This window comes from Schistocerca gregaria, chromosome 8, assembly GCF_023897955.1.
Source record: "Schistocerca gregaria isolate iqSchGreg1 chromosome 8, iqSchGreg1.2, whole genome shotgun sequence".
NCBI lineage: Eukaryota > Metazoa > Arthropoda > Insecta > Orthoptera > Acrididae > Schistocerca > Schistocerca gregaria.
In genome coordinates this window covers 384,101,152-384,117,621 of record NC_064927.1, presented here as the reverse complement: position 1 = coordinate 384,117,621, position 16,470 = coordinate 384,101,152, and the positions used below count along the sequence as shown (strand labels likewise).

The 16,470-nt window shown below is 42.8% G+C and overlaps 1 protein-coding gene across 3 annotated transcripts in view; it reads right to left on the bottom strand.

Moving 5' to 3' along the window:
- LOC126285335 (protein MMS22-like) overlaps positions 1–16,470 on the bottom strand; it is a 112,500-nt gene that overhangs the window by 28,996 nt on the left and 67,034 nt on the right. For all 3 annotated transcript variants that reach the window (XR_007551620.1, XM_049984651.1, XM_049984652.1), the window contains one exon: positions 12,286–12,578. Coding sequence is in view for 2 of the 3 variants with exons in the window: in XM_049984651.1 (XP_049840608.1) it covers positions 12,286–12,578 (293 nt within the window). In the remaining variant the exon portion in view is untranslated. The remainder of the gene's footprint in view (positions 1–12,285; positions 12,579–16,470) is intronic.

Sequence of the window (16,470 nt, the reverse complement as noted above, 5' to 3'; positions counted from 1 at the left end):
ACAACTACATCACTGAGTGCCTCATCAAAACTATTCATCTTATCTTGATCTGTCCCTTCACAATGCGAATATACTGACACAATCCTAATTTTCTTGCTAGACACTGTCAAATCTATCCACATCAGTCATTCGTTTACATACCTTATTGCAGCTACGCTGGACCATTTCTTTCCTGATGTAAAGCCCTACACCCCACTGTGCTATTCCTGCTTTGACTCCTGACAGGTAGACCTTGTATTCTCCCACTTCCTCTTCTTTCTCACCCCTTACCCGAATGTCACTAACAGCTAAAACGTCCAGCCCTATCTTATTGCAGCCTCTGCCAGCTCTACCTTCTTCCCGAAGTAGCCCCCATTGATATTAATAGCTCCCCATCTCATTACCATATGTTTGCCATGTCGTACCTTAGGAGTCCCTGGTTTGTCAGAGGTGGGACTCCATCACCTCCAAAGGTCCGAAGCATTTTGCTCTGATTGTTGCCAGCATCATATTTAAAGTACCAGGGAAGCAGGTTGCTAGCCTTACTTGCCCCGAGTCCCATTGAGTTTCACCCCTAACGGTTGAGGGACTAACCAGTGGATTTGGTAGTCTTTGCCGTATGAGCACAAAGGTGACCACGACTCAGAATATGTCCGAGATGCCCAGCCTTATTCCAAAGTAACTGGTATCGCGACTGGCGGGACCACTTACTTGGCCACTCATACGTTGCCCGTGGTTCATGAACTAGGACATGACTACAGGAACCCATACCATGAACCCACACCATGAAGAATAATAAATAGTTACAAAATATAGCAATAGATGGCGCTGTATCATGATTTAATAGTGGTTGACTACAAATGACTAATGAAACATACAACAGTGCCTAAGGTGCACACTTGACGTTAAACAAACTTTACTACTCAGAGTGCATCGGTGTTCAGGTGCGATACTCCCATCCACCACAGCAAGGTCGTATTATATCGAATGGGAAAAATTGGTTTTTAATTGTCCCGAGGACAAAAACCGCAAAAAGAGCATCACTCAAAATCAAATCGGATTATTAATTTCTGTGTGACTGGCACTGCAACAAGCTGAAATCGAGAAACAGTACGTTCCACAACTTATCGAAGTGTTTCCAGGGTTACATTCGGAATGTGTTGCACAATGCGTGCCTTCAATGCAGCTAAGTTTGCAATCGGAACATTGAACTTAACATCTTTCAGATAGTCCTACAGCCAGAAGCCACACAAATTACGATCAGGTGATCGGGATGACCAGGCTGTAGGGAAATGCCGGCTGATAGTTCTACCATCTCTGAAATGCCACTTCAGCAGCTACTTAATTGGATTTGCAACGCTCGGAGGTGCGCCCTCTTGCATAAAAATGATCCCATCCACATTTCTGAATTGGCACTTCAGTAGCTACTTCACTGGATTTGCAAAGCGGGGAGGTGGGCCATCTTGCATAAAAATGATACTATCCATATATCCACACTGTCGGAGAGCTGGAATGACGTGGTTGCAGAAAAGACACTCATAGCGCCGCTTACCAGTGATGGTACAGGTGACAGAACTGGAAGCATGTGTGTCTGAAAAAATATGGCCCTATGATAATGATGAATGATGCCCTAAATCCACACCACACAGTGAACTTTTCAGGATGAAGTGTTACTGGTTGATTTGTATGTGGGTTTTCTGCTGCCCATATTCGACAATCTGTGTATTGATATATTCTGTCAGATGGAAGTGGGATTTGACGTCGATGTTGACGTCCGAGCTTCAACAGGGGCACCCCGAACCCTGGGTAGGTGGAGTCCTAGTAGGCTAGCCCTACTTTGCCTCCAGGTCCTCTGTAATGTCATGTGGTATAGTCATCTTTTTTCTTCTTGTCAGCTCGTTGCCCTTCTCAGGTATTCTTCTCCTCAATGTTTGCTGCTTTTCAGACAGCTACGAGGACCCGTGACAGGCCTACTTCACTGCTCCCAGTGCGGACGGCGTAGAGAGTGCCTTACTGCGATGGCTCATGGGCGGCTGCCAGTGTGGTGGACAGCACTGCCTCGGCAACTCAACAGTGTGTCGGTCAGGTGTGCGCCTTGTCAATCACCGCAAAGAGTGTGGAGACAGCTGCCGCCGCTCTCCTTCGTGCACTGTAGGTGCATTGCCTTGGCTGGGTGCAGCTGTTCTGCGAATGGCAGCTGATGTGTTGCCACTCCTGCCGCCTTCCAGCGATGTGGTCTCTTCTTTGTGCATTTTTCCCCAGAGGGGATCGATGCACTAGTTTTCAGGAGTGCCCTCACGGGCACGTTTTCCAGTGCGGGTGTGTCTTCATCTATTGCCCCCTTCAGTGGGGACAGTGGCGGCAGCGTAGGCTGCCAGCATCATCCTTGCCGTTGCCGGTCACCTCACCAGCTGCACGCCTGGGTGCAGCCAAGGGAGGGAGCAGTTGGCAGTCTTCTGCGCCTGCTGCCTGTGTTGGTGAGCAACTGCAGCTTTAATGACTTCACAGCCACAGTAGCTTGCCACGTGTAGCCCACCACAGTTCGCACACTTCGGTGCGTGCATCCTCCGTAGCAGACGAAGTCTGCTTGCAAGGGTGCCAGCGAACTTCACCCATTCCTTGGGGAGAGAGCAGTAGCGAGCCATGTGGCCCATTCCCTGGCAGCGGAAATGCTGTACTAAGCCCCTCTTCTGCTTGAGGTTTTCGATGGTGACCATGGTATTGCCCACGTGTTTCAGCTGATAAGAGCCGCCTGTTCTCCGGTGTGTCGGTTGCAAACACCAGCGGAGACAGCAACTCATTGTGCGTGATGTGGGACTTGACTCACGTCACATTGCGCACGCTAAAAATAAAGCTGCACCAGTTCTTCCCTCAGCAAGGAAAGCCCTTGACGACGAGCTTTCAGTAACCTCTCAAGGACAGCGACGTGCATGTACCAGTGGAAGCCCTGGTTCGATGCCTCGCTTGCCGCCTTTATGAAGTTGGCGGTTTACAGACTTGCATCTGCATGAGGTTCCCTGTTGCAGCTCGCAATGTTAGTCTGCAGTCGTCCACTGCTTCACGAGCTGCAGGAAACCTTTGTAGTCTTCGGCCACCTAGAAGACTATGGGTGGCGGCCATCGCTGAGACCTTCCGGTGGAGGGGACAGTCACTACTACTGCTACTGCTACTGCTGCTACTACTACTACTACTACTACTACTACTTCTTCTTCCCCTCCTCCTCCACCTCCTCCTGAGTGGCCAGCTTGGGCAGCAGTCGTGGGTACCGTTTGCTCGGTTGTTGGCTGCTCTCTCATCTCCTCGTCTGCAAGTGCGCCATCGCGGTTTGCAGTCGATGTGGGTGGTGGGGAAGGCGTCGTCCTGAGTCTGGCCACCTGCCGACACATGACAGTACTCCAGGTTGCGCCTGCCATGCTGTCACCTGGTATGGCATGTCTTCTGCCACCCTTGGTTGAGACAGCAAGCTGCAGCTTCTTCTTGGATGCCTTTTTGGCGCATTTGGTGCCGAGGAGAACGGCTGTTTGTGTTGCTCGCCATCTGGACGCTGCAGCACGCTGGCCGTCATCCTTTGTGCCCTCTCGTCGGCCAGGAGTGTGTCATGCACAATGATGTCATCTTCGCCAAAATTGTCATCTAAGTGGAGGACCATGGACGGTGACCAAGTCATTCTAGGCAGCGGGTCAGACTCGGCCACTGGGGAGGCAAGCTCCTCTGAACAGCAATCTGCCACTCCAACATCTCCAATCGTCATAAGTGGGGAGCCGGATATGCCCTCGACCAAGCAGGCCCGACCGAACAGCAATTCGCCACACCCATCACTCTATTCACCATTCCTCAGAACTCCGGGCATGCCCATGACTTTTCTGCTCACTGGTGCAGCGACCACTCAATGGGCTTTGTCTGTCCACAAAATCTTCCATTGCCAATCATTGTCCACTTCTATGCATACAAGAAATTCTAAAGCAAAGGTTGCTCTTGCTGGCAGGTCAACAGGAAGCAACTCGTGAAAATGGGTAATTTTGAATGGATAGCAATGTGCTCACAGGTACGTCCGATGTTCGGGCAATTCTCCGTGCACTAAACATTTGCACATGACTACTTGTCTCCTCCTGCATTGCTGTGGCTACTGTTTCCACAGACGTCGACTCAATTCATTTCCTCCCTCTACCAGGTTTCACACCAAAACAACCAGTCTTTTTGAATTTCTGAATCATTTTCTCCAGACCCACTAAAGTCATTGGACCAATGACTTTTTCAAACACTTCAGTGTCTAAAACTTCTGCGGAGCTATGTGTGCACAGTCATCATTCTTGTAATACAGTTTTACAAGCAGAACAGGATCCTGCATTGAGACAGTCACAGTGAACGTTGCAGATGCGAAAGGAGGAAAAGTCGTGTACCCGACTTGTTTATATCAACTTCAATGGGTCGTGCGCATGACGTGCGTTTTCATTTACGTATTCTGACACATACAGTGCCATCTACTGACCAATTTTCACACTATTTTTTTTCTTCTCTAATAATATTCCGTTGCAATTTGACATCATTCTGACCAATAGTGTTCGAAAGTTTGAAGTTAAATTATAATTACCCTGTAGTATTATACATGACCTGGACAAAATATGAGCAGAAACTGAGCACACAAATGTGGGGTTTGTGGAGGTCTTTCAGTGCCATGATTGACCCTGGTTAAACACTGCTGTAAGGCATGTTAACAATGAGCTGAACAGGATGCTCCAGACACCAACAAAATCTCACATCCGTGTTGTTCCAGTTGACACTATTTTTAGGTGGAGATACACTACACATGGCCTGCACCTAAACAGGAAGCGGAAAGGTAGGTTAGGTTCTCTATTAGCAGATACTGTAAGGGGGTCCACAGTCACACAAGGGATGATCCCTGTGGTTGATGGGAACAGGCAGACAGGTTTTTTTAGGTTAAAGCCAAAGTCCAGACAGTCAATAACCAAGAAAAATAGAATAAAAGAAGCTTCATGCACAGTAAATATGGACAAAGATAAGGGTAGTATCAATTTACTTCTTCAAAATATCACGGGAATAAAATACAAAACAGATGAGCTGTTAGTGTGTTTAGATTATTTCCAAAATAAGAATGAAATTGACAAACTTTGTCTGTCTGAAAACCATGTAACTGTGGGGATGGAAAGTGTCAGTATAAGTGGGTACAATTTAGCATCTTACACTTGCAGATCTAGCACGGATTAAGGAGGAGTTGCCATTTACACGAAACAAGGGTACAAGTACAAAACTGTAGAAGTAAGCAAATTTCGTGTCGATCAGCACTTTTGAAGTTAGTACACGTGAACTACAGCTAAAGTTTGACTCCTTATCAAGCTGTCTGCCAGACAAAAAGAAGAAGTTATTAATTTGTGGTGATTTCAATGTAAACTTTCTAAGCTATTCTTATAGGAAAAGTGAACCAGAAGTGTTATTAATGACATAAAACTTAGAATCAGTGATCAATTTCCCTACACGTACAGCTCAAGACAGTAGCACTCTAATAGATAATGTATTTGTGCAGCAAGAGGATGTAAAATTGACACACACTTTCCCTGTGATATGTGGATTATCAGACCATGATGTACAATGATTAACTTACAAAACTTAGCAGCGTGTAGTTCCGAAACCATTAAGTAAAAGTGTAAGGCTGGTCAATCCGGTACCTGTATAGCATTTCAGAGAAAGTTTAAAAAATGTTAATTGGGAAGATGTATATATTGAGTCAAATGCCAAACAGTTTTCAAAGAAACAGAAAGGAAAAGAAAATTTTATGAGGCAGCAAGAATTAGTAAAAACACAGAAGTAATTTTACACTATAAAAATTATTGTAACATACTGGGAAAAGTTGTCAGAAAATCAAAAAATATGTATACTAGAGATGAAATTAACAATTCGGACAATAAAATCAAATCAGTATGGAATATTGTTAGAAGAGAGACAGGAAAAGTAACCACTGCGGTAGGTAGTATCACTATTAAAGGGAATGAGACCATCTTAACCAACAGTACGCAAATAGCTAATGTATTTAACAATCTTTTCTTAGGTGTCGGTGAAAAGATTGGAGACAACAGTTCAAAAGAAAAAGCCAAGCAGTAAATGCAAGAGTCAGTTTTGAGAAGTCCTAGTCAGATTAATTTTCATGTTAACAACCTCTTGTGAAATACGAAAAATCTTTAAATCTTTGAAAAATAAATGTTCTGTTGGAGCAGATGACATCTCTAACGAGATATTAAAACAATGTGGAGCAGTTACAGCTGATGTTCTGAGTCACATCTGCAATTCATCACTAACTCAAGGTATTTTACCAGACAGGTTAAAATATGCTATTGTCAAGCCTCTCTAAAAAAAGAGGGGACACCACAGATGTCAATAATTACTGCCCAGTATCCTTGTTCACAGCATTTTTTAAAACTGTTGAGAAAGTAATGTATTCAAGAGCCACTTAGCAGTAATGGGATACTTAGTAAATGACAGTTTGGATTTCAAAAGTGCTGTTCCACTGAGACAGCAATATACAATTTTATTGCCCATGCAATAGAGTCTTTAAATAATAAAATGTCACCAATAGGAATTTTCTGTGAGAAAAGTATTTGATTGTGTAAACCATGGCATTATGTTACAGAAATTACAATTGCATGATATAAGTGGAACAGAATACGAGTGGTTTACGTCATACCTACAGAACAGAAAGCAAAAAGTTTGTTTGTATGGATTAAGTGATTTAAGGAAGTTTCCCACTTCATCTAACTGGGCTGAAATTGCATTAGGTGTTCCACAGGGTTCGATCATGGGTCCCCTTCTGTTCTTGATATATGCGAACGAGATCCATTATAAATCTGAAACAAGAAGGTAAACTGACACTGTTTGCTGATGATACAAGCCTCATTATTGATCCAGTAAAAGAAACTCTTAATAGAAATTGATACAAATAATGTTTTTGGAAAAGTTATTGGTTGCTTTTTGCAAATGGGCTTGCTCTGGGCTTTGGAGAAAGAAAAGAAAAGGAAAAAAAGAAACCACACACAGTACATCCAGTTTTCTACTGCAAAGAATACAGTTCCTTCAATAAATAGAACACATCAAAAGAATTCAGTAGCCAGGATAGAGCATACTAATTTTTTGGATGTACATATACACTCCTGGAAATTGAAATAAGAACACCGTGAATTCATTGTCCCAGGAAGGGGAAACTTTATTGACACATTCCTGGGGTCAGATACATCACATGATCACACTGACAGAACGACAGGCACATAGACACAGGCAACCGAGCATGCACAATGTCGGCACTAGTACAGTGTATATCCACCTTTCGCAGCAATGCAGGCTGCTATTCTCCCATGGAGACGATCGTAGAGATGCTGGATGTAGTCCTGTGGAACGGCTTGCCATGCCATTTCCACCTGGCGTCTCAGTTGGACCAGTGTTCGTACTGGACGTGCAGACCGCGTGAGACGACGCTTCATCCAGTCCAAAACATGCTCAATGGGGGACAGATCCGGAGATCTTGCTGGCCAGGGTAGTTGACTTACACCTTCTAGAGCATGTTGGGTGGCACGGGATACATGCGGACGTGCATTGTCCTGTTGGAACAGCAAGTTCCCTTGCCGGTCTAGGAATGGTAGAACGATGGGTTCGATGACGGTTTGGATGTACCGTACACTATTCAGTGTCCCCTCGACGATCACCAGAGGTGTACGGCCAGTGTAGGAGATCGCTCCCCACACCATGATGCCGGGTGTTGGCCCTGTGTGCCTCGGTCGTATGCAGTCCTGATTGTGGCGCTCACCTGCACGGAGCCAAACACGCATACGACCATCATTGGCACCAAGGCACAAGCGACTCTCATCGCTGAAGACGACACGTCTCCATTCGTCCCTCCATTCACGCCTGTCGTGACACCACTGGAGGCGGGCTGCACGATGTTGGGGCGTGAGCGGAAGACGGCCTAACGGTGTGTGGGACCGTAGCCCAGCTTCATGGAGACGGTTGCGAATGGTCCTCGCCGATACCCCAGGAGCAACAGTGTCCCTAATTTGCTGGGAAGTGGCGGTGCGGTCCCCTACGGCACTGCGTAGGATCCTACGGTCTTGGCGTGCATCCGTGCGTCGCTGCGGTCCGGTCCCAGGTCGACGGGCACGTGCACCTTCCGCCGACCACTGGCGACAACATCGATGTACTGTGGAGACCTCACGCCCCACGTGTTGAGCAATTCGGCGGTACGTCCACCCGGCCTCCCGCATGCCCACTATACACCCTCGCTCAAAGTCCATCAACTGCACATACGGTTCACGTCCACGCTGTCGCGGCATGCTACCAGTGTTAAAGACTGCGATGGAGCTCCGTATGTCACGGCAAACTGGCTGACACTGACGGCGGCGGTGCACAAATGCTGCGCAGCTAGCGCCATTCGACGGCCAACATCGTGGTTCCTGGTGCGTCCGCTGTGCCGTACGTGTGATCATTGCTTGTACAGCCCTCTCGCAGTGTCCGGAGCAAGTATGGTGGGTCTGACACACGGGTGTCAATGTGTTCTGTTTTCCATTTCCAGGAGTGTAGATGAGAATCTTAATTGTAAAATTTTGGGTCTCCTAAAGCAACTAGTTTCAGCAACTTTTGCAACCAGAATAATTGCTGATTTTGAGAATATAGAAATTAGCAAGCTAACATACTTTACATACTTTCACTCTCTGATGTCACATGGAATAATATTTTGGGGTAACTGAACACTTAGGCAAAACGTATTCACTGCTCAAAAGAAAGTGGTAAGAATAATTGTGTGGCTCATCGTCACACATCTTCTAGGCATCTCTTTAAAAGGTTAGGAATTCTTAAAACAGCCTCACAGTACATTTACTTGATAATGTAATTTGTTCTCAACAACATGGACCAGTTTAAAAACAAGTGACAGTCATGATTATAATATCAGAAGAAAGAGAAAGACTTGCACTATCCTCCATTTAAACTATCTTTGACACAGAAAGGGGTAAAATATGCTGCAGTAATTTTTTTGGATGAGTTACCAGATGAAATAAAATGTCTGACAGATTATTTAAAAATAAACTGAAATCATATCTCCTTGATAACTCCTTCTACACCATAGATGAATTCTTGAATAGGAATAAATAAATGTATAGGTATAATATATTCATTCATGTATGCGTTCTTATGCACTTCACACATTCAACTTTGTGAAGGTTACTGTGGACTGACCAATGGAACATGTAACTAACTAACTAAGAAAAGTGTAACATGTGGTTTACACCACTCATAGCATACGTGGTGAAGGGCAAGAAGGTATAGCAGCTGCTGAAGAGGAAATAGTTTTAACTGTTTTTTCTAAAAGAGAATACCGAACAAAAACTTTAACAACATATTTAAATGCACAGTGCAAACTATCATGTGTGCTGTCCACTGTAAACCTTTTGACTGGCTTCGAAACTGAACGGCTCCTATGAAATCAAATGGCAATATGATATTGCATTTGGTAAACAGTGAAAAAATATGTCCTTTAATGAGCAACTGCATGATTAATAATGTTACAAAATCTGTTCTGAATTATTTATTGATTTTTTTCTTTTTATTCCATATTTTCTCACAATACTACTGCTATAGAATATCATTCATTATAACAGATATTCTCTTTAACATGTCTGCCATTTCAACAGCAGTGATCACTGGTGCTGCGCTGCTACTTTCCTTTTACTTCATATAAAATCTACAATAATGCTTACCTATGTTACACCACCACAGCTGTTTTATTAAAAGTGTGATAATTGTAGTGCAGCCACATCTGAACACACCCCAGTTTTGAAGCATTCTGCACATCCACCTACATTGACTGTCAGCAGTCAATGAAATTTAGTTTCCCTCATGACATCTTGCCATGAGATGTGCTGAACAGTGGTAACTGTTCTCCAAAATATGAAGTGGGCATCTATACCTATTTAAATAGTCTAAAAACCACCCTACAATGCATGGTGTTTGGAACATCATACCAATATTATTAACTTTCTTTCCTTCTCCTTTTCCGTATTGAGCAAAGGGGGAATGACTCTTTCAGTACCTCTGCATGTGCACTAACCTCTATTAGCTTCTTCTCGTGATCCTCTATGAGAGAGATATGTTAGCGTCAACATAACAGTCACAGAGTCATCTTTGAATAAAGATTCTCTAAATTTATTCAACAGCGTTTTACAAGAACTACGAGGGTCATTCCACAGGCGATGCCCCACATTTTTATAAAAAGCCATTAATATAAATAGACAAATGTCCTTGTTGGTGCTTCAAATTTGGTTATCACCATGCGCTGGCGAAGTTTCGAACTGTTCTGGCAGATGGCAGAGACATCGTACAGTGTCAAAATGGCATCTACATACAACTCACGTTACAAGCAGTGTGCTGTTATTGAATTCTTGAGTGCAGAAAAAGAAACCGTGGTGAACATCCATAAACATTTGTATGCAGTATATGGCAATGCTGCAGCTGATAGGAGTACAGTTGGGTGAAGGATAAAGAAAGTTACAGCCTCAGTAAATGCAGAAACAGAGCTCCATGATCAGCCGTGCTTAGGTCAGCCTGTCACAGGCACTGCTCCAGGCATGCTGAATCATGCAGATGCTATTACTTGAGCCAACCGGCACATCACAACTTGACAATTGGCTCTACAGTTCTCAGTCAACATTTGAAGTGCGTCTGCAATGATAGAGACTCTCGGATATTGAAAGAGGTACTCATGACGAGTTCAACGAATGCTCAAAGCAGATCACAAGATTCAAAGAAAGGCCATTTCGTCTGAATTGTTGGAGCATTTTGAGACTGACAAAGAGGCCTCTCTGTCACGGATCATTACGGAGGACGAAAGCTGAGTGCACCACTTTGCGCCAAAAACAAAAATTCAGTCCATGGTGTGGCATCATCCTCATTCAGCACTAAAGAAGAAATTCAAGACAACTCCTCTGCCACAAAAGTCAAGGTGACAGTTTTCTGGGATTGTGATGACGTCATTCTTGTGGATGTGATGCCAAGAGCGTCAACCATCAGTTCAGAGGCATACGTGAAGACTTTGAATAAACTGAAGAAATGTTTCAGACGTGTTCAATTACAAAAGAATCCAGGAGAAATCTTGCTCCAACATGTTAATGCAAGCCCACCCACAAGTCTGAAAGCACAGAACACGTCACCAAATTGGGTTGGACATCCCTGCCTCATCCACCCTACAGTCCAGACCTGGCACCCTGAGACTTCCATCTTTTTGGGTTGCTTAAAGAGTCTTTACGGGGAACATGCTTTGAAGGTGACTGAAGTGTCAGTCATGCAGTGAAATCATGGCTACGCTTTTACCAGCACGGAATACATGTCTTCCACAAACTGGTGTATGGCCATGTAATGTGATAGTCTACATAGAAAAATACGGCATGTATATTGTCACCAAACTCTGACAGTAGTTGTGAGGGGGAAAAAATGAGTGAGGCATTACATATTGAATGACGCTCGTACATCGTCTTTCTTCCAAGGATTTCGATTTAAGGTCCATAGTACTTCCATTACTCTTACATGTGGACTATGCTGAGTTGTTACGATCTGAGCAGCACTCTGAATTTGTTCAATATCTGTTGTCATGCCTACTTGATAAAGACTTCAAACACCACAACAAGATTGTAAAATTGATCTCACTGGACTACTGTATGCAATTTCATTTACAGATATACCGCCCTTTGCCAGAACTCTTCGACTAAATCAAAATCTTTCATTTGCCTTTCCTAGCAGTGATTTAAGTTGATTGTCCAGTTTCATAACACTTCTTGGTGATGTAATTTTCTTTGTTGTTGTTGTTGTTGTTGTTGTTGTTCACAGCAAACATTTTGCAATATTTTAGAACATGGAACGTGTCTGCTCCCTTTCTGTCACTGTATGTAAGCCAACTCCATGCCATCCACACTTTTGACTATCTACACCTCCTCCCCACCCCTCTCTCTGTCTCTGCACATACCATCTTTCAACATGATTTCAAATATACCGCTACTCTCTCAGTTAAAATTTACAGAATATTGAACACAATGGCATTTTTATATCTTATGATTCAAAATTATCTGAGTGACCCACAGTCCCTAATTACCCAGTGCTGCAAATTTTTGTGGTGTTTAAAAATTATTAACAATTGTTTCACTGCATATGCAATATGTTTCTCACATCTTGCTATGCTACAAAACCATGCAGTACAGTACTGTGTTCATGCAACAAATAAGTAACAGCCATCACATTTACCAGTATAACAATGAATACCTTTCCAAGTGTGAGAAGAGCTAATGCTGCAGCCAGATCTGCAGCTTGCATGGGTGGCTCTGCAACTGATCCAGATGAAGTAGCCTTAGGCTGTTGCTGAAAATATACTTTAACAGATGGCCAAGCATGTTCCCACAGTGCATAGGCAAGCTGCGGCACAGTTTCATCCCAACAGTGGCTGCCAAGGGCACGGCTGTCGCTCTCCACTCTTGTGGCAATAGACAACAGAGTATCAAGTAGGCGGCACGTATCAGATGACTGACAGTAGCTAAGGTACCCCTGTATCCAGCCACCTATATAACATCAACATATGGTAGTTACATCAGTCACATATCAATGTATAAGAATGATACAAATATAGTTACTTATTTAAAATAAAATGATCATGAGTGAATATTTAATGTGTCAACATATATGTATTGCTTTATTCCAAGAGGCACTAAATCGAAAAAATGAGTCAGCGATGACTGTCCTTACCTAATAGCTTGCTGGAGCTAACAAGTACACTATGTGATCAAAAGTATCTGGACACCTGGTTGAAAATGACTTCAAGTTTGTGGGGGCCTCCACTGGTAATGGTGGAATTCAATATGATGTTGGTCCACTCTTAGCCTTGATGAAAGCTTCTACTCTAGCAGGCATATGTTATTGTCATGTAACCCCTCCACCACAGGCTGTGCATTATGAACAGGTGCTCGATCGTGTTGAAAGATACAATCATCATCCCCAAATTGCTCTTCAACAGTGGGAAGCAGGAAGGTGCTTAAAACATCAATGTAGGCCTGTGCTGTGATAGTGCCACACAAAACAACAAGGGATGCAAGCCCCCTCCATGAAAAATTTCGACCACACTGAATTTCACTGTTGGCACTACATACGCTGGCAGATGACGTTCACCGGGCATTCCACACACCCACACCCTGAGATCGAATCATCACATTGTGTACTGTGATTTGTCACTCCACACAACATTTTTCCACTGTTCAATCGTCCAATGTTTATGCTCCTTACACCAAGCGAGGCACTGTTTGGCATTTACTGACATGATGTGTGTGGTTTATGAGCAACCATTCGACCATGAAAACCAAGTTTTCTCACCTTACATTCAACTGTCATAGTACTTGCAGTGGGTCCTGATGCAGTTTGGAATTCCTGTGTGATGTTCTGGATAGATGTCTGCATATTACACATTACGGCCCTCTTCACCTGTCAGCAGTCTCCGTCAGTCAACAGACGAGGTTGGCCTGTATGTTTTTGTGCTATATGTGTCACTTCATGTTTCCACTTCACTATCACATCAGTAACACTGGACCTAAGGATGTTTAGGGATGTGGAAATCTCACGTACAGATGTATGACAAGTGACACCCAATCACTTGACCACGTTCGAAGTCCGTGACTTCCGTGGAGCACCCCATTCTGCTCTCTCACGATGTCTAATGACTACTGAGGTCGCCTTTTGGGGGTGCTCGGATACTTTTGATCCCATAGAGTAAATATTTTCTTGCAAAAAGTACCAAATCTCTTATACACAGGTCATCAAATCCAGCATTTTACTCCAAAACATGCCAAATCCCTTTGAACTTTCATAGCAAGAAGCACCCAATACTCTTGCACTGATCTGGCTGAGTATTGTGACATCACAAACACAGTGAACCAATATAGAGTGTCTGTGTGATCATGTAATTACTGTCTCAGTAATGGCTGGCTGCCTGCAATTTGTTAGTGTGTTATTTCATGGAATGTTCTTGCGTTTCCTGTTGTGTTTGTTTACTGTGAACAATTAATGAATTCTGATATGTCAAATGAATTTCCTGGTTTGAGAGAATTTACAGAAAAGCCAAGGAAACTTAAAACATCTGTAAATATGTGGAAGCAGAATGTTTTGAAACTCGAAGAACATAATGCTGCTGCAAGTGGAAAACCTCCAACACTTGTAAACATAATCATAACTTTCAAGAGCATTATGCATATCAGAAGATGTCATGATACATGAAAATAACAGATACTGGTACAATACAGATGCTATGAGTCAGAGAAACTTTTTAATGGAGTATATTGGTGTGAACTATCCTAAAAGATGAAGGCCTAATAGGGGTAAGAAAGAATATTCAAGCACCAAATAAAACTATAAGCTACAGCATACCAATTTCTCTTCAGGGAAAGTCCTCTGTTTGTAGAGCTATATCCCTAAGTATTTTTAATGTTGGGAGAAGGAAGGCTGAGCATGCAACTGATGAGAAAATGAATTGTGAGGCTGCAGTTTCTGAAATAAGAGGTAGTGCAAGGCTTGGTGATGGTATGTAGAAACTGAAGGCTGAAATTATAGCTCACATAAGAAGGTTTAAATACAGAGGACAGTACTGGGGGAGAAAAAAAGACATCATTAAGAAAATATTTTCTCCAGAATTAACCATACATATGCAGAATTTATTTTATGAGAAGACAGCACCTGGCAATAAAACTTCAACAAATCTATAAAGAGAGCAACAAATTAACTATCTAGTAGATACAGTATGATAAACTGACAGTAAACATTTAGATTCAGATTATGTGTAAAATATATGTTATGATTACTGCGTACTAAAAGGCAATTTCTAATTACCTTCTTTTCTTTCAGATTTTTGTCACCAATTTCTGGGGTTTGGCAACAAAAAACAGGACACCTGCAATGTTTCACTAGCATTCAGAGTTTATTTCAAAGCTACTACTGATTAGGATATCAAGAAACAGCTGTAGTGGAAAAGCTTGAGCATAAAATAAAAGCAAATTCTTTTTATCCAGAACCTTAATAAATGCCCAGATGGCAGTTTAACAGTGAACTTTGATTTGATGCAGAATCAGCCTTTATCAAAGACAAATTAATAAAGCCTATTATTCACATTAATTATGGTACATGTGTTAGGAATAGTCATTCATGAGGAAAGAAAATTACTTCACCAAACACGACACATTTTTATAGGTGGCTGGAGAGCGAAGATGGCACGGGATCCAAAGGAAATTAGTTCATGTCTATGGCATTTTTTTGAGTTAGTCTTAAAACTATACAGTGATGCAAATAATATTAAATGTATTCAATTGTTTAGTGATAACTGTGCAGCTCAAAACAAAACTTATTTTATTTCTGGTCGGTGTGACTCGTGACAATACGGATTTCACATTGACTGGTTTTTCCCTGTACATGGTCATTCATACATGTCTGCAGATAGGTATTTTGGCATTACAGGAAAGAAACCACAAAAAACTTGAAACTCTAATGCTTCCAGAGGTATGACAGTGTATTTGAAACAGTAGGAATGTTTGACGACCTAAATTTCTGATTTTTCCTGGGGCAGTTGGTAAGAACTCATTCAAATATTAGGAAAAAGAAGAAGAAGAAGAAAGAGAGAGAGAAAAAAAAACTTCAAAACTTGTGAAGCTAGATGTCATGCATGAGCATTGGTTGGTCTGCATGGTGTATGTGCAATGATACCAGTGCGCAAACACAAAATGATCAGAAGTGGGGTTAGATATGATTGTATTTTGCCTCAAATAAAAGACTTGGAGAATAGTTGTCATTTACAACAGGCAAAGAAACATGATATGGTACACACATTTTCTGCAGTGGGCTACAAACTGAACCAAATACCTTTCGACAAAAATCTGGCAGAGGATAATGGTGTACGAGTAGATAATGAGGATGGAGACAATGATAAAATAGATGTTCATTATGACTGTCGTTTTGAACCAAATATCGATAATACTAAGAAAAATTAGTTCCTATTTGTGTAATCATTATTAACATAGTATCTCTTAACAACTCAGGCAAAATAATTCTGCAACGCAGTTGGAATCGGCCAAGTCATGCAAATACCTGGGTGTAACAATATTATGAGAAGGTAAGTTGCTAATCATCGTATAGTGGAGATGCTGAATCGCAGATAGGCACGACAAAAAGATTTTCACACTGAAAGCTTTTGGCCAATGGCCTTTGTCAACAATAGACACACGTAACCCCCCCCCCCCCCCCCATACACACAGTCACACAAACGCAACTCACACACTCGACTGCAGTCTAAGGCAACTGAAACCACACTGCGAGCAGCAGCACCAGTGCATGATGGGAGTGATGACTGGGTAGGGGTAAGAAGGAGGCTGGGGCAGGGAAGGGGAGGTATAGTATGGTGGGGAAGGCAGACAATGAAGT